The sequence below is a fragment of the Oncorhynchus masou genome, chromosome 22, assembly GCF_036934945.1.
Source record: "Oncorhynchus masou masou isolate Uvic2021 chromosome 22, UVic_Omas_1.1, whole genome shotgun sequence".
NCBI lineage: Eukaryota > Metazoa > Chordata > Actinopteri > Salmoniformes > Salmonidae > Oncorhynchus > Oncorhynchus masou.
The window spans coordinates 38,868,450-38,893,903 of NC_088233.1; the positions used below are offsets into that span (position 1 = coordinate 38,868,450).

The following is a 25,454-nucleotide window of genomic DNA, read 5'->3' on the forward strand; positions in this document are numbered from 1 at the left end:
AAGTTCCCACAAATGTGTTGCACTTGTAGGTTGCTTTGCGTTCACCCTTCTGCCCAGTTCATCTCAAACCAGCTCCATGGGGTTTAAGGCTGGCCATTCACACGATTTGAAGCCCACTGTCTTGTTCTTTTCTTCTAAAGTAGTTCTGACATAGCCTGAAGGTATGTTTTGGGCCATTATCTTGCTGTACGATGAACCTCTGCAAAAGGCTGTGGCAGTCGTTTTGGTTCAGGGAGCCACTCACTCTGCAAGTCACCAACTCTGGATCCAGCAAAGTGCACCAGACCATCACGCTTCCTCCTCCATGTTTGACAGTTGCTGTCACACACTGAGGAACCATCCTTCCGCCTACTTGACGGCGTACAAAAACCCTGCACGATGAACCGAAGATTTCACATTTTGATTTATCGGTCCAAAAGACCTCCTTTTGGTCTTCAGTTGTCTGCTGGCAGTGCTTCGTGGCCCAGGCAAGCCTCTTTCTTATTTTGTCATCTTAGCAATGGCTTTCTTACTGCCACTCGACCACTCAAACCTACAGCTCAAAGTCTTCTCTTCACAGTTGAAACAGACTTGCTTACGTTGACCAGTGTCAAGCTGTGTTTGAAGCGGTTGTCCTGTGAGCCACCTGTCACGCAAGCTGTTGACTCTCAGAAACGCCCGATTCTGTTGTGGCTTTGGGTCTGCCAGACCTCTTCCCGTCAGAGTCTCCAAGTGCCTTTTGATGGTGTAGGAAACTTTACTCACTGACACCTTGGCTTTCTTTGCAATTTCTCTAAAGGAAAGAACTACACTTTTAAGCGTTATAGTGGTCTGTCTGTCTTCCTTTGTTAATTGCTTCCCCCCCTCACCATTATGATTGCAATATACTACTTCCTGCAGTACAATACTGTCCAAATAATGCTTACGGTCTTGTAAGTCAGCATTTCATGGTGAAGTCTACACTCGGCGCAAAAAAGTTTGATTTGATTTCAAATCAATCCAATGTAAATCAAAACTAAACGTTGGACTGACTTCTGTGCCCAGTGAGTAGTGTCCGACTGTGTTTGAGTGTATTACATACGTTGTGGCGTGGTCTCAGGACTGTGAGTTGTCCGCTTGTTGTGTCAATATCCTCCAGGTGTGTGTGTTCATGTGCGCACGTATGCGGGTGTGCGTGTGAGAGTGCATGTGTGAGCGTAAGTGTGTTGATAGCTGTAAGGTTGTGTCTCTGCATTTTGATGTAATGCTAATGGACATGAATGACAAATGAGGGCAAAGTAAACCCAAGGCGAGACCCGGCTAACAAGAGCGACTCTATTAAAGATAATGAGATTACGGGACTATGAGGATATATCCACTCCCAAGGCTGACACTGCTGTCAGCCAAGTGCTCTCACTTGTCCAACTAGAGCTTAGCTTCCCTGCAGCAGAACAGAGCAGAGCAGAGCAGAGCAGAGCAGAGCAGAACAGAGCAGAGCAGAACAGAGCAGAGCAGAGCAGGCCCAACTAACATCAGCACTGATGCTCTGGAGATGACATTTCCTGGAAGGGAGAGTCCATGTAAAAACACCCTCTACTCAGTTCCTGCCTGCAGTACAGCTTTATCACAGGGGAAGAAACAAACCTATACCGAACAGTATGAGGTTACTCTATTACAGAGCACTGAAGCACCCCAAAGTACAAGGCGATGTGGTAGAGAGCTGAAACACTACCGCTCAGAGCTTTTAGAGCTTGGAAACAATATGATATGTAACTTGTGTGCCGACACCATTTTGCAGATTGATTATCAGACAGCAGAGGCATGGCTAAATATCTTCTTGTGATTTGTAGTGAAAAACCTTGTAGTGTTTGTTTACTAGCTTGTGTGCCTCAGTGTGCCTCATTAGCTTGTGTAGCAGTCGCCATACCTCTAGTCGTCTTTGGCCCAGTCAGTCCATCTCTGTGTGTCTAACTGTGCAGGAATCCATCCCTGTAGGTCTGCGTGGGAGACCTTCTGTACGGGGCTGGAGGAGTTCCTGGCCAGGGCACGGGAGCGGAGGGCACAGAGAGACACTCCAGGAGACGACCAGCCACTCCTGCCCACAGCTGTGGGAGCTGAGTCACTCATCGTAGGGGCTGCAGCGTACGAGTTAAAGACATTGTGAGTAGCGGTATGAGGGCAGGCGTAAGACATCAGGTACACAGGGATATGTGGTACTGTGGTAAAATGAACAAAGATTACAGTCAAAATGTAACACAGGAAAATGATCCTAGGTGAGGTGATGGGGCTTTCGGGGAAACTTGGGACAGGTTACACCCTGAAAGAGTTACTATACTTTTTGCTGAGCTCTGGCCCATCATTTCCTTGTCTGTCTTCATCTACATTTCTCTCCCAAAATCGGTTTCCTGTTATTTATCCTTTTTCAGTCCTCTGTCAACAGCATAGGAATTCCTGAGCACCTGTCTCTGTTTTTGCACAGAAGAAAATGCATTTACATCAGGGTGTGGAACCATGTTTTCAACATTCTAATTGAACCCACATTTTTATGTATCTGGTAGGACATATTAAAATGGAATGTTTTAGCCCCAAGGCCGTCCGGGAAGTGCCCTTTCAACACAATGACCCAGTCAGTATAGGGGATAGACTGGGTACAGTGTCTAGCAGGCATTACCATTTCCATCCATCCTCTCCTCTTGGACTGGGTGGATTCCTTCCAGGTTTTTTAAAGAGTTAAAAAAAATGTATATCTTCAAGCTGAAAGAGGCCTTGTCATTATAAGTCCCCTTCTGGAAGTCAAGTCTGGGTCCCACCCTTTGTGGCCTGCATCCCTCCCACACCCTCTCGGCTTGCCCGCCTCTATTTCCAGAAGAAGGCTGAACTGAACACTGCGCTGAGCTGTGAGGGAGGTAGTGTGTAATTACCTCCCAATGAGAGAGCAGCAGCAGCGTACTGCTTCCCTTCCCACTGCTGCCCCCACCCTCCCCTCTCCTCTCCCTGCCAATGGCTTCCACCTCTCCCCTCTGCCAATCCGAGCCTCCACACTTTCACAGTTTGTGGAATGGATGGTGGTGGCAGAGTGAGAAACTGTTCTTAGAGTCTGCAGCTCAATAGTGTTGCCGATCTTCTGCTTTAGAGGCACACCAGTCCATTGAATGTGGTCCTTAAAATAGGAACTGTAATATTAATCACATTTGGAAGTATTACCCCTAGTGGTTACTTATGGACATAACAAGCGGTATTAACAGAGATGGTAATGACCATAAGGAGAGGGATCAACTCAGGCATAGATGCTTGCTAGCTAATCGTCATAACTGGTGGGATCATCATTAATGCATGCAATGCAGGAGTATAAGAGCATCACTGGTAATGGGGATGATAGTAGTGTGGCCATCATGTGCATTACCGCTATAGTAATGGCTATTGGCGGAAATATGGACATGACATTGAGCGAAAGCAAACAACAACACTACTGGGAAACGCAAAGGTCTGACCTCTCTTTCACCCTACCAGGTCAACAGGAGAGAAGGTGCTACAGTTATCTCTGATGGCTACCAGGAAGCGCTATCGGAACTGTGGAGTGGGTCGCTACATCATAGAGGTAGGGTGGGGCTGGGGCATGTGTTTGTCAGCTCAGTGGGAATATACAGTAGAGGTTCCCAGTAGCTATGTGAACCGTGCTTTAGTGAGAACCTGAAATCAGAAGAAATTCCCTCTGTAATGTTGGGTTATACTGGTTTGAAAAATAGTAACTGGCAAATCCAGTTAAAACTAAAAGTTGTACATGATGAAAGGTCAAAATGCTGTAACCACAGAGCGTTAACTATACAGAATGTACATTTTCTTTAACTATGAACCAGCGGTCTGTTATTATGTCAGGAGTTTGGGTGTGTCAGTCAAATCAAGGCAGCGCTCTTCTCTGTCTGCTGCGCAGTCATACAGCATCTCTGATTCTCTCTCTGTCTCTGTGCGGTTAGAGGGCCCCCTGCTTGTCATGAGAGGATTTGCAGATCTTTACAGTGAACTACTACTGTATGGTTCTGCAGTACCTGTCAGTTCCAAATCTGCCAGCATCTGTGTTTGATGATGATATACTATTATAAAAGCTTAGCGTTGTTTTCGTTATTCTTCTGTGGTGGTCAGCTGCTGAAGACCCAATCAGTGTGTGGGGCCTACGATGCATTCCTCGCTCACGCTGACACAGACGCGGTGGACTTCTTCTCACGCTGTGGCCTCACTGACGACGCCCTGCTCAACGACAAGTTCAGGTACTGAAACACATCCTCACCGGCAGCAGTCTGCATGTTCAACATGTTGTTTACATCTTACCTCTGTCTATCTATCTTTCATCAGAGAAGTGAGAGATGAGTGGACCAACACCACCCTAATGAGTTATCTACCTCCCTTCACCACAGGTGAGCCACCTGACATTTACCACATAGGGAGCTCAATACTGGTCATATCAATAAATCCAGCCTTTACCATCCTCTCTTCCTCTAGAGTCAGAGAGCCGTAACCCTGGGTTTTCCTTGATGCTGCCGGAGCTCAAGCTGGAGGTGGAGATGGCGTGAGTTAATTAAGCACACAATGTGACACTCCCCAGCTGTGGCCATAGAGACCACCCCTAACATTGTTTATTAGAGCAGAGACTATATAAAGTAGCACATAGGTTGCACAGCAATGTCTCAGTGTTATTACATGGTGGAGCATAATAGATAGAAAGTGAGATCCCACACTATGATTGTTGTGCCCTGTCAGAAGGTAATTGTTGTCTCCTCTATCTCTGTCAGGAGGACAAAGGCCCTGGCAGCCTATCAGCAGCAGGCCGTGTGTGTGACAAGGCTAGTCAGAGAGGTCAAGACCCTTAGAGAACAGGTGAGACTAATCAGCCACTCCTCCTTTGAGGATATCCTATGGAATATATAGCCTGGATAGATAACTGTACATCAAATCAAATTGTATTTGTCACATGAAATAAATATTTTCGGTGCCTTTCCCAACAAGCCAGAGTTAAAAAGTCAGAAAATTAACAAAATAAAAATAGGTACACAATAAAATATACATCATGTGTATTTGTGTACACATTCAGCTGGAGTTACAGAGGAGAGATGTGGACAACCTGAACAATGAGCTGGACAAGGAGAGAGAGCGACGGCACAGAGTAGGTCCGTTTCACATGGGTTTATATACCCATATAATATACTCAGACATAGGCCCTACTCCGTTTTGATCAGACATATCCACAATGCTGTACAGAATGTAGATTATAAAGCATTGTTGTGCGTTGTTTGTGTGTACAGAGCAGCAGTTCTTGGAGTACAAACTAAGGAAGACACGACAGCTCCTAGAGAGGCAGGTGATTTACGACTCAGGTCAGTGTGGCTAGCTTTGCCAACATGTTCTGATTGCATTGCTAGTCCTTCCAGCACCCTGCACTGGCCATACCAAGTTACTGATATCTCCATGAAGCTTTGTTTTTATATTTATATCTATGTTTGAATGTGAACATTAAACACTTATTCATTTGCTTTAAGGATGTTCTGCTTTTCAGATGATCCCAACCAGAATGACCCGGAATCTCCCAGTGAACCCATCAGCTCACCTCCCAGTCCTTTGGACCTGTCGCTAGATGCAGAGATGTAGGAGAGAGGCTGAAAATGAAATCAAGCTGAAAAAGATTCTGGTACAATTTGCAGGACAAGAGAAACAATACTTTCTATTTTGGAAAAAAAAGGGGTCATAACTAATGGAATTTTCTATGTATTTATTTTCAGGGCACAAAAGCACTATTATGGATACAACAAGACTACACTGAGAGATCATATCATCTCTGTGTGTGTGTTACATGTCTACCTTAGTAGCTTTGGGGAAAGGAAAGTGAAATGTCCCCATTGAGAAAAAATACTGACTGAATAAAGTAATTTAGAGCTCAGTTCAGTCTGTTAATTGTGTTTTATAGCACGTCAACAGAGTTAAAACCCACTCTTATTCAAATCAAAATAATTGAGGCTCATTGCTGTGGTTTTATTTTTTAGGAAGAAGTCAAGTTTCTAAAGACAAGCAGAAAAACAGCAAAATGTGGGATTTGTCACACAGTATACACTGTTTCTACATCATGTACAAGGTTGACTTTAAAAGATAGCTTGGTAAGACAGAAGGTAACCATCATTGTACATGTAGAGCTGCCTGTCAATGGGGTTGTAGCTCAGACTGGCCACACCGTTCTCAATCTTCTCCAGGGGAAGAGCCAGGGTGTTGTCGTCTTTACCTGTCGCTGTGTCAAACGCATAGAACACCTCCTCATGGAACCGGTCAATGTAACGGGTGGCATACAGTATTCCGCACACCATGAAGGCATTTGTCACTGACTTCTTGAAGAGGCGCGTGGTCCAAGTGTGTGTCACGTTGAACGCCTCGCTGTCTAGCCGGCTCAGCACCAGGTTCCCATGGTTACCCAGTGTGCTGTAGATCACCCACAGGCCAGTCTCATCAACAGCAAAGTCGGTGTCTGTCCAGTCTTTACAGTTGTAGTAGCAGTAGGGAAACTCATTGTTGGTACCGATGTCTGGGATCTTCAGACGAGTTGTGACCTTGGTTTGTAGGTCATAGCGGCACAGCTCAGGGGAGTAGTAGCAGTTATAAAACACTGCCTCACCATACACCACCGTGCCGGAGCCCTGGATGGCATTAGCATGGCTGTAGGACGGTGCCACGGACACATCCTCGTGGTTCTTGGAGGCCATGAAATCGTCGTAGGAGCGGTAGCGTCGAACGATGTTCCCCAGTCTGTGGCTATTCACGAGGGGCTGAACCCAGTAGAACACCCCACTGCCCTCCTGGTCTTCCATGACCTGCTTGGCCTGGCGACCCCAGGACCCAGACGTATAGCTTTTGCCATACGGGCTGATCTTTGTGATCACAGGGGTACTGATGTTGGACATGATGCGTTGAGAGCAAACACCTTGCTTGCCTGGGAAAAGAGACAATGGAGTCAATCAGATGGTCATACAGTCAGGGCAGGATTGATTTTCTACATCAATAAAAGTCCAAATGATGGCAATTAATCAACCTCAAAAAATCCATAACATATTTTAGCTATCTCACAGAAACATACATAAACACAACACTCACTTATGAACTCCTCTGGGATTGTCCTGCAGGACTCCACGCCATTCTTTAGCGAGCGGAGTTTTTCCTTCACCGTCTTCATGTTAAAGGTGTTTGACAAATGCATCTTATCTACCTCCTTACGTACCTTACCTATCTGGGAGACACAGTGAAGTGACAAAATTAGCATATTACACATTAGACTACCCAGAGAAAGACCTTGGCAAGCTCTCATTTCTTCCCCATTTGAGATGCATGTATAACCACCTTGGCCAGATTATGTAGCATGTTGTAATTCATCTATATATCTATAGGTTGAGAGGGTTGTTGTTGTGATAGCATGTAAGATTGTCCAAAAAGACAATGTATGTACCTCTTGGGTCAGTTTCTGAGTCTGATCACTTGGCTTGTCTTGGTGTATGGAACTGATGTCTTCCTCCAGCTCCCTCAGTTCCTTAGCTAGCTGACGCAGGTGCAGGGCGGTGTACAGACCCTGGTCGTTCAGGTACTGGTACGGCTCCAGGCGAGCTGTCACATTCTTAATGGTGGCCTGGATCTCAGGAAGCCTCTCGTTGGACAGCTTCACCTAAACAATCAGTTGAGAATATCAGCTATCAATCAACTTAAAACACACTCTTATTACCCTAAGAGATCATTTTTTTTAAATATCCCATATCCAGGGTCATGTTGTTTGTGGAACAGGAAAACATTTCAGAACATAATCATAGCCCACTGTAACACGCCTTACCTGTGCCTGGAGGCTTTGCAGGTTGTCGTCACAGGCCTGCACCAGCTCCAGCGCCCCCTCAAACTTCCTGGCAGGGAACGCCCAGACACTACTGTTGACTTGACATGAACACGAGTCATCCTTCTTCAAGCCAGGAATACGCTGGGCATCACCATTACTCTGTGTATGCACAGCATGCAGAGAAAAGCATGTTAAATTGTTCACATATACCAAAATAAAAACATCTACTTGAACAGAAATATGCTATCAATCCTTAAAAAAAAAAAAAGATATGAACAATTCAGGTGTGCTGTAATTACAATGAACATAAACCTGTGGAGGTTTAAAAAAGATACTAGATATATGATATAGGTCATGTAAAATAGTACACAGGCAGTGTGGACAAAGAGTAGCACTCACAGTGGATATCAGGAGCAACAGTAGCAACAGCATAGTCAGTGTTAGAGTATCCACAGCACACTGAAACGGAAAGAAACGACTTTGGCTTTTAAGCACACAGACACACAGATGTACACAGCCACAGATGTTACTACTTTTGCTGTAGAAGGCAGGTTTTTCTATGTAAATGCAGAGGTTGAGAAAGATCTAGCTCATCATTAGGATGTGAAACCATTAAACCAAAATATGGACATGTACTGTGGTTGTGGCGGAATCAGTGACAGGAAGTGTGTTCCATATTCCTACCTCTTTGTGCAATTCATGATTCCCTTACTGCGCAACCCACTTTGCTGAGGTCTTCACATTTCACAAAAAATATGTTATGAAATGTGTGCACTGTGGACACATTTACATACATGCATATCTACGCTGAGTGTACAAAACAACAAGAACACCTTCCTAATAGTGACTTGTTTCAGAAAAATAGGTGTATGTTGCGGGTCACTACTTCACAGCATCTTATACTCGTATACCATCTGTAAATACAAATATATGTGTTAAATTACAAGTCTAGCTGGTTTAGCCACATAAAAAGAAAGCAACCTTCCATGAAGGCATAATTGGCTGAGATAATGAGTGGGCTGGACACACTGAGAGATGAAAGTTTGGATTGGTCTGCCATATAGCACGCTTCTGTCAATTTGAGCTGGTCAGAATGTGTAGGTAATCCTGTCTATCGTGGCTTTTTTTAAATGCATTGTGGTAGAACTGTATACATGTTGCTCTCCACATTCTGGAGGACCAAGTTTTGAAATCAGTGGAATTGAATTAGAGCATGATTGCTAAAGAGATGGAGAAAACACCTGTCTCCAGATTACATCTTCAAACTAAGTGCAACCATGGCATCCGTGACATGATGTATACGAGCTAATGTTAGCTGGCTGTCTCGCTAGCTAACGATACGTGTATATGATCTTATTATTCCTATCTCAGAGCCATTTGCTTGGCTAGTTCGTGTAATGTTAGTTTGCGAACATTGGACCTGGTTGGTTAGCTAACTGCATATTCATGCAGGGTAGTGATGTCATGAGTTGGGATTATGGTTTATTGTGTACCTAGCTAGCTACATGTTTTATTAACAAAAGACTCCTAAACTATGCAAGTAACCATTTCAATAGAATGTCACTGCGACAACTGTTGATAGCCAGAGCGAATTTACCAGCTACGTCTATCTGCTCCGATATCAGAACACGGGTAAGAGTCTAGCTAGCCACATTTTCAGATGTTACACAATTCTAATTTTGACAAAGTCGTTTTCATTTTAAGTTAAAGTGTACTGTTGGCTAGCTAACGATATGTGTATGATCTTATTATTCGTATTGCAGAACCATTTGCTTTGCTAGTTATAACCTAATGTTAGCTGGGTCATTCCAGAATTGGAGGACAAATGAGTCACTTTTGAAAAATGAACACTTTATTTGATCATTTTCTGTTATGAAAAAAACGTAATAAACTGTCATTATTTGATTCCTCCAGCTCAGGCATCAAAAGTACACTTTTTATGATGTTTTGTGTGCTATGCTTGGCGTAAACCTGATACAAATACTCAGGAACTTGAAAAAAGTATATTTTAAATGATTGTTTAATAAATCCTTTACAATTATGTAAAGAAAGTCACATTCAATTTCAGATAAGACTTGACTTATGAGCTCTAGCTTGCCCAACCATTCAATAGTCACGTTTTTTAAAACTAAATTTCAGTATTTTAAAATGTTATGCATATAATCAAACTATTAGAAGGACAATAGGTTAAACCCTTGTGAGTTTAGAAAATTATTTAAGATTATTTAAATAAAACTGATATGGTAACAAGGTTGAAATGAGAGTTACAGGGTTGCACAAAGTAACATGACATAAATCATGACATAAATGTGACAAATAAATACCCAGGACCACAGGAACATTGTTTAATAATATTTAATATATCTTTTAAAATGAGGATCAACAGGATGAGTATGAATGATAAAAAATAAACATGTCAACAAGACCACAAACTGGATCTGATCAAATATTACAATGGACAAATATAAAAAATAAATAGTCATATTACAGTAGGGCGACATTAAATGAGCATATCAAAATTAGTCATGCACTGATCAATATTTTAGAAAGCTGATGTTCTCTTCAGATAATTTTAGTGGCTGGCCGGAGTATCCCATACCTCATTTGCGATGGCCATGTGGTGTGAGGTAATGTTCTCTGGGGGACGAATGAGGGCCAGCACATCCTCAAAGGGATACCAAAGGTTTTTTTCTGGCCGTTGCGGGACGGTTCACCCCCACTCTGCATACATTTCACCTGGCAGTGGGTCTTATTCACCTCTTGGATGATCCCTGGGTCGATGGTGTGGTGGTACACCAGGGCACACCATTTCCCCACAACCTCTGGACTGTGCCACTGCACTTCTTCTGGTGTGCTGTGTATGGGGTCTTCTGTGTGGTCATCTGTGAGATTAAAGCTGAAGCACTTTGTTTTTTGGCAATCACACTCCAGATTTCCTGTTGCAGAACACAGGCAGCGGACGTCGCGGTAGAGAATTGTCCCAGGTGAAAGAGTGACCACCTGGTGGAGCCTCATTGTGGACGGTACGGCTGGAAGGTCAGCTGGCATTTCTTTCACTGCATCCTCCACAGCTTGCTCCTGGATGTAAAACAATTTCACCTTTGATTGTCCCTCACTCAGAGCTTGGTACAGGGATAATGCCGTGGGGATATCAACTCTGTGGGGATATCCTCTTCAATGTGCCACCCACACCACCTGGGGCACCTTTGCCACGACTGGGTTTGAAGTAGTTCCAGGTTCCTCTTGTAAACCCCTTCTTGAAAAGTGTCAGTACAAAAGAGGTACAAATTACCACACGGCTTGTACTGTGTGCAGGGATCATTGCTAAAAAAATTTTTTTTTTTTTAAATAGACGATTGTCACATCCGGGCATCTCTCTTGGATTTCCCTCATGATGGGCTCCAGGTGTTGCTATGTGGCAGGTGGTCCCTTCAGTTTGGATCATTTTTGTGCTCTTTGTCCACAGTGGCCTACTGAAGGTAGGAGGTGCTCTGTAGTGGCTTTTGAGGGGATAGATATTAATTGCTGCATTGCTCACATTCCCCATACATACATTGCTTGTTTGTGGGGTCATGTGTCAGGCTCTCCACATCGGATGAGTCGATGATGTGCATCTGGTGAAGCTTTTTGGCAATAAAGCATAGATTTTCATGTTGTTTGCACATGCATGTGTCACGATCTGCCAATGTTGGACGCACAACCCAGTAGGGGCGAAGTGTGCAGAGAGGTGAATATGATAGACGGAGGTTGGTATGCTCATCCAGGAACTTCAAATTGAGGTTCTTCATTGAATCCACCAGTAATCTTTTCTGCATTTTCTTGTCACCATTTTCTTTTTCCCCCAGTTGTGATTCTGCTGACATCGTCAAGTAAAAATAATAATCTCACCGTTGATCTCATCGTGGCAGCAATACCCTCGGGCTTCTTCCTCTGGTACCTGTAGACATTTTCATTTGCCAGTTTTGTCCACCTCCTTGAAAATCCAAAAACCTCCTCTGCCAATCTCTGCAACCTGTACTTTTTCAGGATTCTGCTGGTGACTATTCCTGCAATGACTTGTCTATCACGCTCCCTCTTTGAATGTGCGTACTTGTTACGTATTTCCTCAGCTACTGCTGTATGAAACAACAGGGTTCTCCTTAAGGATGTGCCCGAGATTTGCGGAACCAACTTGTTGACTTTGGATCTTGGAGACGGGTGGTCCCATTTAGATTTTTGGAGACGCTTTCTATATTTTTCTGCTCGCTGTTCGACTTTCCTCAACTGATCTTGTAGTTTCTGCAGCTCACGGTTGAATTTCTTTGGCAGACCTCCTTTTTCTTATCCGAAGATCACATTGCCTAAAAGAAACAAATATATTGTCACTTCACTATTTCACCTGCAGAGTGAACTGAAGGAGATTCAACCCTAATAGTGTAGTGCAATCTATGCTAATGTAAGCTTTTTCTCAGGAGTAGATGCTATCTGTGGAATGTAGCGTTACTGTCAAGGACAAACTTAGTTTTACATAAATAAAAACAGAACTTTGAAATGAATTTGTCTTATTCTGATAATGAGTAACAGGGTTGTGTTGGTTAGAGTGACACTTAATCAAGGCTGAAAAGATTGGAGGAATATAAACGAGAGGACATACCTTTGGTCTGCCCATGGTGTTAGCAAATGGCTTGATGATATTTCCTCTGCCATGTGACTTTTTTTTAGGTCCTCTGCCAGGCTAAATTATCATGACACAAGGGCGAGACCCAGATGCAGACACAGGAGGCATCAGGTTGGAGTTTTACAATGTTTAATAATCCAAAAGGAGGAGGCAAGAGAATAGTCGTGGACAGGCAAAAGGTCAAAACCAGATCAGAGTCCAGGAGGTACAGAGTAGCAGAAAGGCTCGTGGTCAAGGCAGGCTGAATGGTCAGGCAGGTGGGTACAGAGTCCAGAACAGGCAAGGGTCAAAACCGGGAGGACTAGAAAAAGGAGAAAAGGAAAGGCAGGAGTACGGGAAATCCACTGGTTGACTTGGAACATACAAGATGAACTGGCACAGAGAGACAGGAAACACAGAGATAAATACACTGGGGAAAACAAGCGAGGGGGGGTGGAGACAATAATGAGGACAGGGGAACAGATCAGGGTGCGACATAAATAGGTTTCTGGTAACAGGGCTGCATGCATGTTGTAGGACACAACTTCAGTGCATAAATGATGTCATTTAAAATATGTTGATGCTTAAACAAATTGTTTTAACAATTACAAGAGACGTAACAAAATCATACCAAAACAAGTAGATTTAAAACTTATTTTAACTGTTATATTTGATGTGCAAGTTGGTCATCAAGAAGGTGGGACAAGAGAAATGCCATTTTAGGGGGTGCTCGAGAGCTATTTGGTATTTTAAATAATTTTGGAACCACTATTCTACAACTATATATACATTTTGTCTCATGACAAGTATCATTTACACAAGTGCATGTTTTAGCATTTTGGGCCTGGATTATTAGACATTTCTAGGGTGGGACAGAAAATGTCCTCCAATTGTAGAAAGACGCAGCTACCTAACAGTGAACCTGGTTGGTTAGCTACCTGCAGATTCATGCAGGGTACGAACGTCATGAGAGGGGATTATGGTTCATTGTTTACATAGCTAGCTATTTGTCCGAACAAAAGACTCCACTATGCAAGTAACCGTTTCAATAGAATGTCACTGCGACAACTGTTGATAGACGTAGCTGGTAAATTCGCTCTGGCTATCTGCTCCGATATCAGAGCACTCTCGTCTGAGTGCCAGAGCGCAGAATAACTGATTACTTTATGAACGCCCAACACCTGTTGATTTTGGCTGGTGTCAGTAAACGTTGGCAAAAAGCGTCAATTGTTGCCTGCAGCACAGTTGCAGTAACCAACGCACTGGATAACATAACAGAATAACCAGCGCTGTTAGGGCGAGTTAAATGGTCAGTGAGCTGTTCTCTCGTTTGTGTCTGGAAGTAGCTAGTAAGCTACAGTAGCCAACGTTAGCCAGTTATCTTGCCTGTGGGTGTGAGGTCAGAACGCTCGGACCAACCAGAGGAACTAGGATTTAGAACGCCGGCCAGCTGTTAGTTGCCATATTGGCATTGTTGCGTCACTGGCAGGAGAGAACATGTTGGAACTCCCAAAAATGTCTGAATTTACCAAGAGTAGCTCCGAGTATGAGAATGAGTTAATAACAGAGGATGAAATAAAGTCAGTTGGGGAGTAATCAACCTACTGAAGCCGTTCATGTTTGAGCTGATCGATGCCCCAGATCAAAGAGTTTGTTCTCGTAGCAGTGACACAGATACGCCGCCTGAAACACCTCAGCTAGAGGTTCGGCGTAGCTGTGCCACAATTGGGTGAGTGCGGATGCTGCCAGATAATGGCTAGAGAGTACGAGTGTGTGTGTTGTAGCGAGATGGTAGCAATACACCACAAAATCCCAGCGGATGATGGCTATTTTACATCCAGTCAGAGGTTCCTCTCAGTCTGTCTGGATGGCGATGTTTTTGACATGTCACTCATCCTTATGAAGGACTTTCGGGAAGAATAGATACTCAACCAGTCAGCAGCCAGTTAAATAATCGCTTAAATTTAGCTTTATTATAAATTGCAGTTCTTGACAGGTGCCCCTGGCACCTACTACTGTACCCCGTTCAAAGGCACTTACATTTTTTGTCCTGTCCAATGTTGGCTTGTCTCAAGGCTTCAAAATCCTTCTTTAACCTGTCTCCTCCCCTTCATCTACACGGATTGAAGTGGATTTAACAAGTCACATCAATAAAGGATCATAGCTTTCCCCTGGATTCACTTGGTCAGTCTATGTCATGGAAAGAGCCGATGCTCCTAATGTTTTGTACATTCATTCTGAGCTGGAGGTATAGTTTGAGTCACCATTCTTAAGTAAGACAAGCACCCAAGCATTGCCATGTGAAATGCCTATAGCCCCAGATGGTTTTCCAGAGGACCTCTTTAAAAAGCTATTAGATAAGCTAACCCCACTACTACTTGATATTTTTACATTTGAACTCCTTTAAACACCACACTAGCTCTAAAATGTTAGAAAATGAAGATCCATCTCAGTGTGGCTTGTATGGTCCTACATCTCTACTGAACGTACAGTAGACTTGAAGCTGCTCACTAAAGTGTATAGCTAATGTCTGGCATTGCCATAGATCAGACATGCTTGACGACATTCTTTCTATTACGGGGGCAACTTTTCTATATAATTTAATTGCACAAACCAAGCGTGACAAAGAGTGGAACTGAGAGAGAGTTAGAATAAGCTCTTGCACAATCCGATATCTTTTCTCATCTATCGTGTTGCCTTGTGATCAGAAGTAGAACATGTTTTTGTTTCTGTTCCTAATATTTTTTTCCCTACCACACATATTTGGTCATATTTCATTTGCAAACCCACAAACTATAACAATTAACTTCCCATATTTTGTCTTTCACATTTTTCTTTTCTTACCGTTATTCTTATCAGCATTAATGCCTTATGTCTTTTTTCACAAGAGGTAGTCGCATATCCCTCTCATATTTACATGGGTCTTAGAGCAATTGGTCTAACATCCATTCTGTACTCTGGCCAAACATGAAGTCCTCTGGTGTTTACATTGATGATCACTGGGCCGGTCTCCATCATCACCACTGTCCTGCCGATAACACATTTTGTCTACGTGAATCTTTGACAATTCAATGTTAAAAAGGTCCTGCAGGTGTGTATTATAATATTGTATGCTTTCTCTGCACATTTCTCCCACTGTTCTTCGCAGGCCTGGTTGTCGCTGAATGATTGTGTGTGACCTGAGCGCCCCTTCCCTAATGGGAGCATGTTCCGGATGACTGTGTGATCAAGTTCTCTGTAGCCAATGTAAGACCTTTAAACAGGTTAAATTCACAAGGCCAGATGGATTACCAGGACGTGTACTCAGAGTCTGCGCTGACCAGATGGCAAGTGTCTTCACTGACATTTTCAACCTCTCCCTGACCCAATCTGTAATACCTACACGTTACAAGCAGACCACCGTAGTCCCTGTGTGGTGTGTGCTTAGTCCTGTACTCCCTGTTCACCCACAACTGCGTAGCCGCGGTTGTGGGTCTCATCGTCATTGGTGATCCGGCCTACCACTGTCCGACACCATGACGTTGGTAGGCCTGATCACCAACGATGATGATACAGCCTATAGGGAGGAGGTCAGAGACCTGGCAGTGTGGTCCAGGAACAACAACCTCTTCCTCAATGTCAGCAAGACAAAGGAGCTGATTGTGGACTACAGGAAACGGAGGGCTGAGCACGCCCCCATTCAGATCGACGAAGAAAGGGGCTGTAGTGGAGCGGGTCGAGAGTTTCAAGTTCCTCGGTATCCACTTTCCGAAGGATCTATCATGGTCCACACACACCAACAGAGTCGTGAAGAGGGCACAACAAAGCCTCTTCCACCTCAGGAGGCTGAAAAGATTTGGCATGGGCCCTCAGATCCTCAAAAAGTTTGACAGCTTCCCCATTGAGTACATCTTGACTGGTTGCATCACTGCTTGGTATGGCAACTGCTTGGCATCTCACCGTAAGGCGTTACAAAGGGTAGTTCGTACAGCCCAGTACATCACTGGGGCCGAGCTCCCTGCCATCCAGGAACTCTATGCCAGGCAGTGTCAGAGAAAGACTTCAGCCACCCAAGTCATAGACTGTTCTCTCTGCTACCATACGGCAAGCGGTAGTGATACACCAAGCCATGTAGTTAGTTAAATAGATAACCAAATAGTTACCCGGACTATTTGCATTGACCCTTTTGGCACTAACTTTTTTTTGTCTCATCACATACACTGCTACTGTTTATTATCTGTCACTTTATTCCTAGTTATATGTACATATCTACCTCAATTACCTCATACCCCTGCACATCGATTCAGTACTGGTACCCATGTGAACACTATATATGCAAAAGTATGTGGACACCCCTTAAAATGTGTGGATTTGTGCACAAAGCGAGGTCCATACAGAAATGGTTTGTCGAGATCGGTGTGGAAGAACTTGACTGGCCTGCACAAAGCCCTGACCTCAACCCCATCGAACACCGTTGGGATGAATTGGAACGCCGACTGCGAGCCAGGCCTAATCGCCCAACATCAGTGCCCGACCTCACTAATGCTCTTGTTGCTGAATGGAAACAAGTCCCCGCAGCAATGTTCCAATATCTAGTGGAAAGCCTTCCCAGGAGAGTGGAGGCTGTTGTAGCAGCAAAGGGGGGAAGCCCATGATTTTGGAATGAGATGTTCGATGAGCAGATGTCCACATACTTTTGACATGTAGTGTATATAACCGAGTTATTGTTACTCATTATCGTTACTCATGATGTATTTATTATTACTTTTATTATTCTATTATTTCTGTATTTTCTTTGTCTGCATTGTTGGGAAGGGCCGCTAAGTAAGCATTTCACTGTTAGTCTAGACCTTTTGTTTACAAAGCATGTGCGAACACAATTTGATTTTGATTTGATACTGTAAAGGACAGTGCCTCAAAGTGTACTAAAACATCACTCCACTGCAGGTAAGAGACAGGCTTCTGAAAACCTATTTCTAAATATTCACTCTCTAAAGCAATTACCGACAGTGAGAAACGGATCTCTGATATTTTACATGATTTCATTGTGTAATGCAGTATTAACGGAAGTTACATGTCTACTGTTCACCTGTAACCTGTTACCTGCCTACTGTTCACCTGTAACCTGTCTACTGTTCATCTGTAACCTGTAACCTGTTACCTGTCTACTGTTCACCTGTAACCTGTCTACTGTTCACCTGTAACCTGTCTACTGTTCACCTGTAACCTGTCTACTGTTCACCTGTAACCTGTCTACTGTTCACCTGTTACCTGTCTACTGTTCACCTGTAACCTGTTACCTGTCTACTGTTCACCTGTTACCTGTCTACTGTTCACCTGATACCTGTCTACTGTTCACCTGTAACCTGTCTACTGTTCACCTGTAACCTGTTACCTGTCTACTGTTCACCTGTTACCTGTCTACTGTTCACCTGATACCTGTCTACTGTTCACCTGTAACCTGTCTACTGTTCACCTGTAACCTGTCTACTGTTCACCTGTAACCTGTTACCTGCCTACTGTTCACCTGTAACCTGTTACCTGTCTACTGTTCACCTGTTACCTGTCTACTGTTCACCTGTAACCTGTTACCTGTCTACTGTTCACCTGTAACCTGTTACCTGTCTACTGTTCACCTGTAACCTGTTACCTGTCTACTGTTCACCTGATACCTGTTACCTGTCTACTGTTCACCTGTAACCTGTTACCTGTCTACTGTTCACCTGTAACCTGTTACCTGTCTACTGTTCACCTGATACCTGTTACCTGTCTACTGTTCACCTGATACCTGTTACCTGTCTACTGTTCACCTGTAACCTGTTACCTGTCTACTGTTCACCTGTAACCTGTTACCTGTCTACTGTTCACCTGTAACCTGTCTACTGTTCACCTGTAACCTGTTACCTGCCTACTGTTCACCTGTAACCTGTTACCTGTCTACTGTTCACCTGTTACCTGTCTACTGTTCACCTGTAACCTGTTACCTGTCTACTGTTCACCTGTAACCTGTTACCTGTCTACTGTTCATCTGTAACCTGTTACCTGTCTACTGTTCACCTGTAACCTGTTACCTGTCTACTGTTCACCTGTAACCTGTTACCTGTCTACTGTTCACCTGATACCTGTCTACTGTTCACCTGTAACCTGTTACCTGTCTACTGTTCACCTGATACCTGTCTACTGTTCACCTGTAACCTGTCTACTGTTCACCTGTAACCTGTTACCTGTCTACTGTTCACCTGTAACCTGTTACCTGCCTACTGTTCACCTGTAACCTGTCTACTGTTCATCTGTAACCTGTTACCTGTCTACTGTTCACCTGCAACCTGTTACCTGTCTACTGTTCACGTGTAACCCGTTACCTGTCTACTGTTCACGTGTAACCCGTTACCTGTCTACTGTTCACCTGTAACCCGTTACCTGTCTACTGTTCACCTGTAACCCGTTACCTGTCTACTGTTCACCTGTAACCTGTTACCTGTCTACTGTTCACCTGTTACCTGTCTACTGTTCACCTGTAGCCTGTTACCTGTCTACTGTTCACCTGTTACCTGTCTACTGTTCACCTGTAGCCTGTTACCTGTCTACTGTTCACCTGTAGCCTGTTACCTGTAACCTGTCTAATGTTCACCTCTTGCCTGTGAAAGTGGAGGGTCTGTTGCTGGGTCTGAAGAGGCGTATTGTGTGCTGGAGTATGGGGATCTGTATGGGACTATGTCTCTGCAGGTCATAAAGAACGAACTGCCTCAGATCCAGCAGCACATCAACCAGAAATAAAGTTAAATAAACAAAGGCAATAAACAATGAATGGATGATGTGAAACATGTTAAAAAAACACGTATTTATCTATGCTGGGTCCTAAACCATAGTAAAACATACTAACCCTAACAATGAGCAGCCACAGTACATTAAATATGAACATGTATGACTACCATATATATGTTTTAAAGGTGTTGTAGAGAAGCATGTGGATCCTCATTGTGACTATGTGTATTGAGGAATGATTAGGCACTCACCAACTGCAGGAGGTCATAGCGGAGATGGGGAACCTGGAGAAGTTTGCCAACATGCAGGTGGTCAGGGGACAGGAGGCCAACAAATGTCTGAGGGACCTGGACCAGTGCTAGAATGGCCACCATCTTACTGCCCCGCCCCTTGAACCTTGTACATCCCCATGCTTTTATTCCGCAGCACCTGTATTGACATCTATAACTTTCTCATCAGGCATTTAAAGAGCTGATTGCTGCTGTGGTGTCACTGTCCTCTTGTTCATTCTTTGTCTCGTGTAGGAAACGGTCCTATAGAGCATGACTGGTCCCGACACATTTTCAGCTTCTATATACTACAGTCGGAAGTTGACATACACTTAGGTTGGAGTCATTAAAACTCGTTTTTCAACCACTCCACAAATTTCTTGTTAACAAACTATAGTTTTGCCAAGTCGGTTAGGACATCTACTTTGCGCATGACACAATTATTTACACTAAGTTGACTGTGCCTTTAAAAAGCTTGGAAAATTCCAGAAAATGATGTCATGGCTTTTAAGCTTCTGATAGGCTAATTGACAGCATTTGAGTCAATTGAAGGTGTACCTGTAGATATATTTCAAGGCCTACCTTCATACTCAGTGCCTCTTTGCTTGACATCATGGGAAAATCAAAAGAAATCAGCCAAGACCTCAGGAAACAAATTGTAGACCTCCACAAATCTGGTTCATCCTTGGGAGCAATTTCCAAACTCCTGAAGGTACCATGTTCATCTGTACAAACAATAGCACCCAAGTATAAACACCATGGGACCATGCAGCTGTCATACCACTCAAGAAGGAGACGTGTTCTGTCTCCTAGAGATGAACGTACTAGGGTGCGAAAAGTGCAAATCGATCCCAGAACAACAGCAAAGGACCTTGTGAAGATGCTGGAGGAAACGGGTACAAAAGTATATATCCACAGTAAAACAAGTTCTGTATCGACATAACCTGAAAGGCTGCTCAGCAAGAAAGAAGCCACTGCTCCAAAACCGCCATAAAAAAGCCAGACTACGGTTTGCAACTGCACATGGGGACAAAGATCATACTTTTTAGAGAAATGTCCTCTGGTCTGATGAAACAAAAATAGAACTTACCATCGTTATGTTTGGAGGAAAAAGGGGGGGTGGCAGCATCATGTTGTGGGGTGCTTTGCTGCAGGAGTGATTGGTGCACTTCACAAAATAGATGGCATCATGAGGTAGGAAAATTATGTGGATATATTGAAGCAACATCTCAAGACATCAGTCAGGAAGTTCAAGCTTGACCCCAAGCATACTTCCAAAATTGTGGCAAAATGGCTTAAGGAAAATGTCAAGGTATTGGAGTGGCCATCACAAAGCCCTGACCTCAATCCTATAGAACATTTGTGGGCAGAACTAAAAAAGCATGTGCGAGCAAGGAGGCCTACAAACCTGACTCAGTTACACCAGCTCTGTCAGGAGGAATGGGCCAAAACTCATCCAACTTATTGTGGGACGCTTGCGGAAGGCTACCCGAAACAGTTGACCCAAGTTAAACAATTGAAAGGCAATGCTACCAAATACTAATTGAGTGTATGTAAACTTCTGACCCACTGGGAATGTGATGAAAGAAATAAAAGCTGAAATAAATCATTCTCTCTACTAATATTCTGACATTTCACATTCTTAAAATAAAGTGGTGATCCTAAACGACCTAAGACAGGGAGTTTTTACTTGGAATACATGTCAGGAATTGTGAAAAACTGAGTTTATATGTATTTGGCTAAATGTATGTAAACTTCCGACTTCAACTGTATATTCAGCTTTGGCTCTTGGGGTCATGACCCCAAACCTGCTCAACTTTGTGAGACTGTATAGCAGCCTGAGCTCTCTGGTTGTGGGGGTCAGTATTCCAGGCAATGTGGTGATTCACATCTCCAACACCATCCAGGGGAACGAACGTCGTCACATACGCGGTCGCCCTTAACGAATAACTGCTACAACAAAGACACTGTCTGCCACTTCAACATCACCGACAAAATGGTCACCCCCACAGCAAAGTTAGTTTTTGGTGAACTACTGTATATATACAACAATAATGTTTGAATCGCATCTAAATAAGTGTTTATTGCTCACTTGACAGTGTGTAATTGGTTGTGTACATATCCAGCATCGGTGGCAGTAAGTGAAAAAATGTGTGAATCATGACTTTTTCAATAAAACCAGTGTTGCAAAGAAATGCACTTATTAAACATATGACTCCATGCTGACATAAAGTCTTTATTTCTTTGTCTTTACATGTTCAATGCATGGACAGAGAAAGCTTACGGTATATATACTGTATGTATATTTAAACTTTACATTACACATTTTATGACTAAGCAGGTAAGAGTCAATCCTACTTTCTCTGTGAACAGAAACAATGTTGGGGAGACTCTCATGAAACCATACAGTCAAAAAACAACTTATTGCTCAATATAAATCAATCAATAATACTGTAATAATAATACACGAGAACCAATACACCACAGAAAACTTAATTATATTGTTATGTAAAAAGGGGAACTCTAGGAAAGAGGAACCAAATGCTGTTTGTCACAATACAATAGTGTTGAGTGTTGGAGTGCTCTTTCAGTTGACCTGCTCTATCTACAGAGCAAGGATGACCTGGAAGAACTTGGGTTCTTGGACGAGTTAGGGTACAATGTAGGGTAGGAGTTAGGGTACAATGTAGGGTAGGGTAGGAATTAGGGTACAATGTAGGGTAGGAATTAGGGTACAATGTAGGGTAGAGGTTAGGGTACAATGTAGGGTAGGAATTAGGGTACAATGTAGGGTAGAGGTTAGGGTACAATGTAGGGTAGGTAGGAGTTAGGGTACAGTGTAGGGTAGGGGTTAGGGTACAATGTAGGGGAGTAGTTAGGGTACAGTGTAGGGTAGGAGTTAGGATACAATGTAGGGTAGGTGTTAGGGTAGGGGGGAAAGCAGCTACAAGCACTAGCTGGTAATGGTGGTGGGTGGGTGGAAGGGGGCACTTGGACAATACTGTACAGCACTTCAATATGACCAATTACATTCAGGGGCCACCAGGCAGTATGCACGAGACTGAGGGAGGGGTCAAAATCAGGCCTGCTCAAGAGTTGACAGTAACAGTAGTCTTATGGAGAGAAAATGCATGACCACAGCCTTGAATATCACACATTAAGGTGCATGCAAACAGATTGGAGGAGTATTAGGTAGTGTTTGTTGACCTGACCCAATATCCTCTCCCAGAAGCCCCACTCATACCCTCTTTACATGTATTATTCCCTCCGATTACCCCCCCCCCCCCCCCACCCCGTATTGTCCCCCTATCAAGACATTTTGTAGATCCAGTTCTCTCAAACTCTTTCAATCTTTACAAATGAAAATTCCTCTTATTCATCCAGACACAATCTCTCCCTTTCCCTCACTCTTTGTCAGAAGTCATTCATGAATTCATCTCTCTGTCCTAAAATCTTTGCTGTGTACCCCTTGGGGACCGTTGTACGTTGGTGCACTGTTGCCAGGCAACACTATGAACTGAAAAGTGACCTCAGCTGATAGCCCTTTTGGGGTGACTGGACGTATCTGTAAGGGGCAGGGCATCTTGTGGTTGGGGGTGGGATTTCCCTACATTCCTAGCTTTGAGCAATGGGCCCCAAAAAAGTCCCGTCCCTTACAGACAGTCCCAGGAAGCAGGCTGCAGTAGTAGTTATCCCACCTCGCCCTTGTCGGGGATGCAGAGATCGACATTAGAATAGAGAATAGGGAGATGTTTTTACTGAGAATAAGGAATGCAAATAGAATGTAGAAAGACATTACTGTGCAAATTGTCAGGGACAACAGCTCCTCCTCATAGGACTTAACTCAATGGGTCGTCCATCACAGCAACTAGCAGCACACTCCTCTCCATTAACAGCGACCAGTATTTCAGCTCAATATCATGGAGGGAAAAAGAGGCCTGTGGGATGTTAGTTCTCTATGTGAGCTATGCATATGGGTATGTAAATACATGAACTGTGACACATTGACAGTGTTTGCATGTGTGCGTAGGTTTGTGCATGTTTTGTGCTTCTGTGCCGATATCATTTCAATCGGTCCCCTTACAGAGCCCAGCCGTCGTAGGTTAGTGTGTGTGTGTGTGTGTAGATTTGGTATATCTGACCTGAGAGAAGAACATCTCAGATCGAACAGGATCTGCCTCGACTCCTAGGTCTGGTTTGGTTTGGGTCAAGCTGTGATTGTCATTTGGGAGACCACTAAGAACCGATCCTCAGCAGAACTACTTCCATTTTAGGGAGCTGGACCGTGGTCACACTGCCTATAGGGTGGATGCTCCTACCAATGCAGGTGAGTCACGTGGGCTACATGGGTATAGAATCACTCTACATGTATTTATGCTTCTTTATGACAATCAATGGGAAAACGCCATGCATGGAATGTGGAGTGGGAATACTGATCTAGTAGCTGTCACACAGACACATCCTCATCAATGTGATATAAACCCCCTCTGAAATATAAGGCTGTGAGCTGCTTTCTGTCAAATCTTCAACTTCCCAGACAAAGAGCAAGAATAGAACAACCTAATACATAATGTCAGGCATGTCTTTTCCCCAGTGACCCAACCATCCTCACTGACCACAAACCACTTAACTACCATCATTGACCACCTCACAGAAACTCTCGGCAGGTAAGCGGATGAGTATGGGAGGGCGGGCGCAGGTGGAGGGCTGGGGTAGCAGTAGAAAATTAAGGGGGAGGAGACACTGAGCAAAACAGACGACAATTCAAGAAAACCAAAACGTCTTAAGTTTAAGGGGGAGAGTAAGTGAGGGGGGGGATTTGTCAAATACTGAGGGACTTTGGGAAAGATAATACTAGGACAAAGACAAATAGAGATAGAAAGAGATAGATAGAGAGAACATCCTGCACTAACAATTTCAAAGTAGAAACTCATCTCTCTCCAACCAACGTCATTCTGTCTGTCTGTTTATCTACGTGTGTGTGTTTGAGGGTTCAGCAGGACACCTCCATGGTGTGGCTGACCTGGCCCTCGTTGCTGTCAGTGTGTGTAAAGCCCCGGATACGAGAGCTCTCAATGGAGCTGCCACTGGTCAGTGAGGCCGTTCGGGAGCGGGCCAGACGGGTCATACTGGCAGAGGGCACTAAGAGAGAGACAGACAGAGAAAAAGAGAGAGGGAGACAGAGAGAGAAATAAATAAGACAATGAAATAGGGGAAGATACAATTTTGGGAGGTCAGTCTGAAGGTAAAGGTAAAGGCGGACAGTAGGTAAAGGCGGACAGTCCCCTCCCCCCATTTTAGAGAAGCAAATATATTGGGACGAATTCCCTTACATGTGTATTAATGTAGCAGAAAGTGAAGTATTTGGTCCCATAGATACAGTGCCTTCGGAAAGTATTCAGACCCTTTGACTTTTTCCACATTTCGTTACGTTACAGCCTTATTCTAAAATTTTAAAAATCCTCAGCAATCTACACACAATACCCCATAATGACAGACTGAAAACAAGTTTTAGAAATGTTTGCAAATTTATTACAAATAAAAAACAGAAATACCTTATTTACACAAGTATTCAGACCCTTTGCTATGAGACTCAAAATTGAGCTTGGGTGCATCCTGTTTCCAATGATCATCTTTGAGCTGTTTCTACAACTTGATTGTCCACCTGTGGTAACTTCAAATGATTGGGCATGATTTGGAAAGGCAAACACCTGTCTATAAAAGGTCCCAGAGTTGACAGTGCATGTCCAGGGGCGGCAGTCCAGGGGCCCTCTGATTCAGAGGGGTTGGGTTAAATGCGGAAGACACATTTCAGTTGAATACATTCAGTTGAACAACTGACTAGGTATCCCCCTTTCCCACAGTTGACAGTGCATGTCAGAGCAAAAACCAAGCCGTGAGGTCGAAGGAATTGTCCTTATAGCTCAGAGACAGGATTGTGTCAAGGCGCAGATCTGGGGAAGGGTACCAAAACATTTCTGCAGCATTGAAGGTT

General features: G+C 43.7%; 3 protein-coding genes and 2 long non-coding RNA genes across 10 annotated transcripts in view; 2 read left to right on the forward strand and 3 right to left on the reverse strand.

The window, feature by feature from the left end:
- The first annotated feature begins 1,141 nt into the window (after window positions 1-1,141).
- On the forward strand, window positions 1,142-4,526 carry si:dkeyp-50b9.1 (uncharacterized). Its single transcript, XM_064929040.1, has 6 exons — window positions 1,142-1,155; window positions 1,954-2,118; window positions 3,469-3,556; window positions 4,099-4,223; window positions 4,309-4,370; window positions 4,456-4,526. Exons 1-6 carry the CDS (start codon window positions 1,142-1,144, stop codon window positions 4,524-4,526), a joined length of 525 nt encoding a protein of 174 aa, XP_064785112.1.
- A 219-nt stretch (window positions 4,527-4,745) lies between these two features.
- Window positions 4,746-5,633, forward strand: LOC135509467 (uncharacterized). The gene is made up of 3 exons (XR_010450937.1): window positions 4,746-4,830; window positions 5,045-5,327; window positions 5,507-5,633. It is a non-coding gene; the product is annotated as an uncharacterized LOC135509467 (long non-coding RNA).
- Window positions 5,634-5,704: 71 nt separating this feature from the next.
- Window positions 5,705-8,406, reverse strand: LOC135509466 (olfactomedin-4-like). Its single transcript, XM_064930150.1, has 5 exons — window positions 8,210-8,406; window positions 7,811-7,969; window positions 7,436-7,648; window positions 7,087-7,219; window positions 5,705-6,925 (listed from the first exon to the last, which is right to left on the reverse strand). Exons 1-5 carry the CDS (start codon window positions 8,240-8,242, stop codon window positions 6,087-6,089), a joined length of 1,377 nt encoding a protein of 458 aa, XP_064786222.1. The 5' UTR covers window positions 8,243-8,406; the 3' UTR covers window positions 5,705-6,086.
- A 1,743-nt stretch (window positions 8,407-10,149) lies between these two features.
- Window positions 10,150-12,828, reverse strand: LOC135508725 (uncharacterized). Its single transcript, XR_010450847.1, has 2 exons — window positions 12,444-12,828; window positions 10,150-12,150 (listed from the first exon to the last, which is right to left on the reverse strand). It is a non-coding gene; the product is annotated as an uncharacterized LOC135508725 (long non-coding RNA).
- An 8,847-nt stretch (window positions 12,829-21,675) lies between these two features.
- The window catches only part of LOC135509468 (protein NDRG4), a 48,129-nt gene continuing 44,350 nt past the window's right edge, over window positions 21,676-25,454 (reverse strand). For all 6 annotated transcript variants that reach the window (XM_064930153.1, XM_064930152.1, XM_064930151.1 and 3 more), the window contains one exon: window positions 21,676-24,601. In XM_064930153.1, the coding sequence (XP_064786225.1) occupies window positions 24,453-24,601 (149 nt within the window). In that variant the 3' untranslated portion in view covers window positions 21,676-24,452. The remainder of the gene's footprint in view (window positions 24,602-25,454) is intronic.

Excerpts from the sequence above, each read along its gene's own strand:
- si:dkeyp-50b9.1 (XM_064929040.1), top strand. Across the intron at positions 3,557-4,098 it reads TGGGTCGCTACATCATAGAG|CTGCTGAAGACCCAATCAGT; the intron begins GTAGGGTGGGGC and ends TGTGGTGGTCAG. Across the intron at positions 4,371-4,455 it reads TCTACCTCCCTTCACCACAG|AGTCAGAGAGCCGTAACCCT; the intron begins GTGAGCCACCTG and ends CTCTTCCTCTAG.
- LOC135509466 (XM_064930150.1), bottom strand. The coding sequence starts at position 8,242 with ATGCTGTTGCTACTGTTGCTCCTGATATCCACT. Across the intron at positions 7,649-7,810 it reads TGCAAAGCCTCCAGGCACAG|GTGAAGCTGTCCAACGAGAG; the intron begins GTAAGGCGTGTT and ends CTGATTGTTTAG. Across the intron at positions 7,220-7,435 it reads CTCAGAAACTGACCCAAGAG|ATAGGTAAGGTACGTAAGGA; the intron begins GTACATACATTG and ends TGTGTCTCCCAG.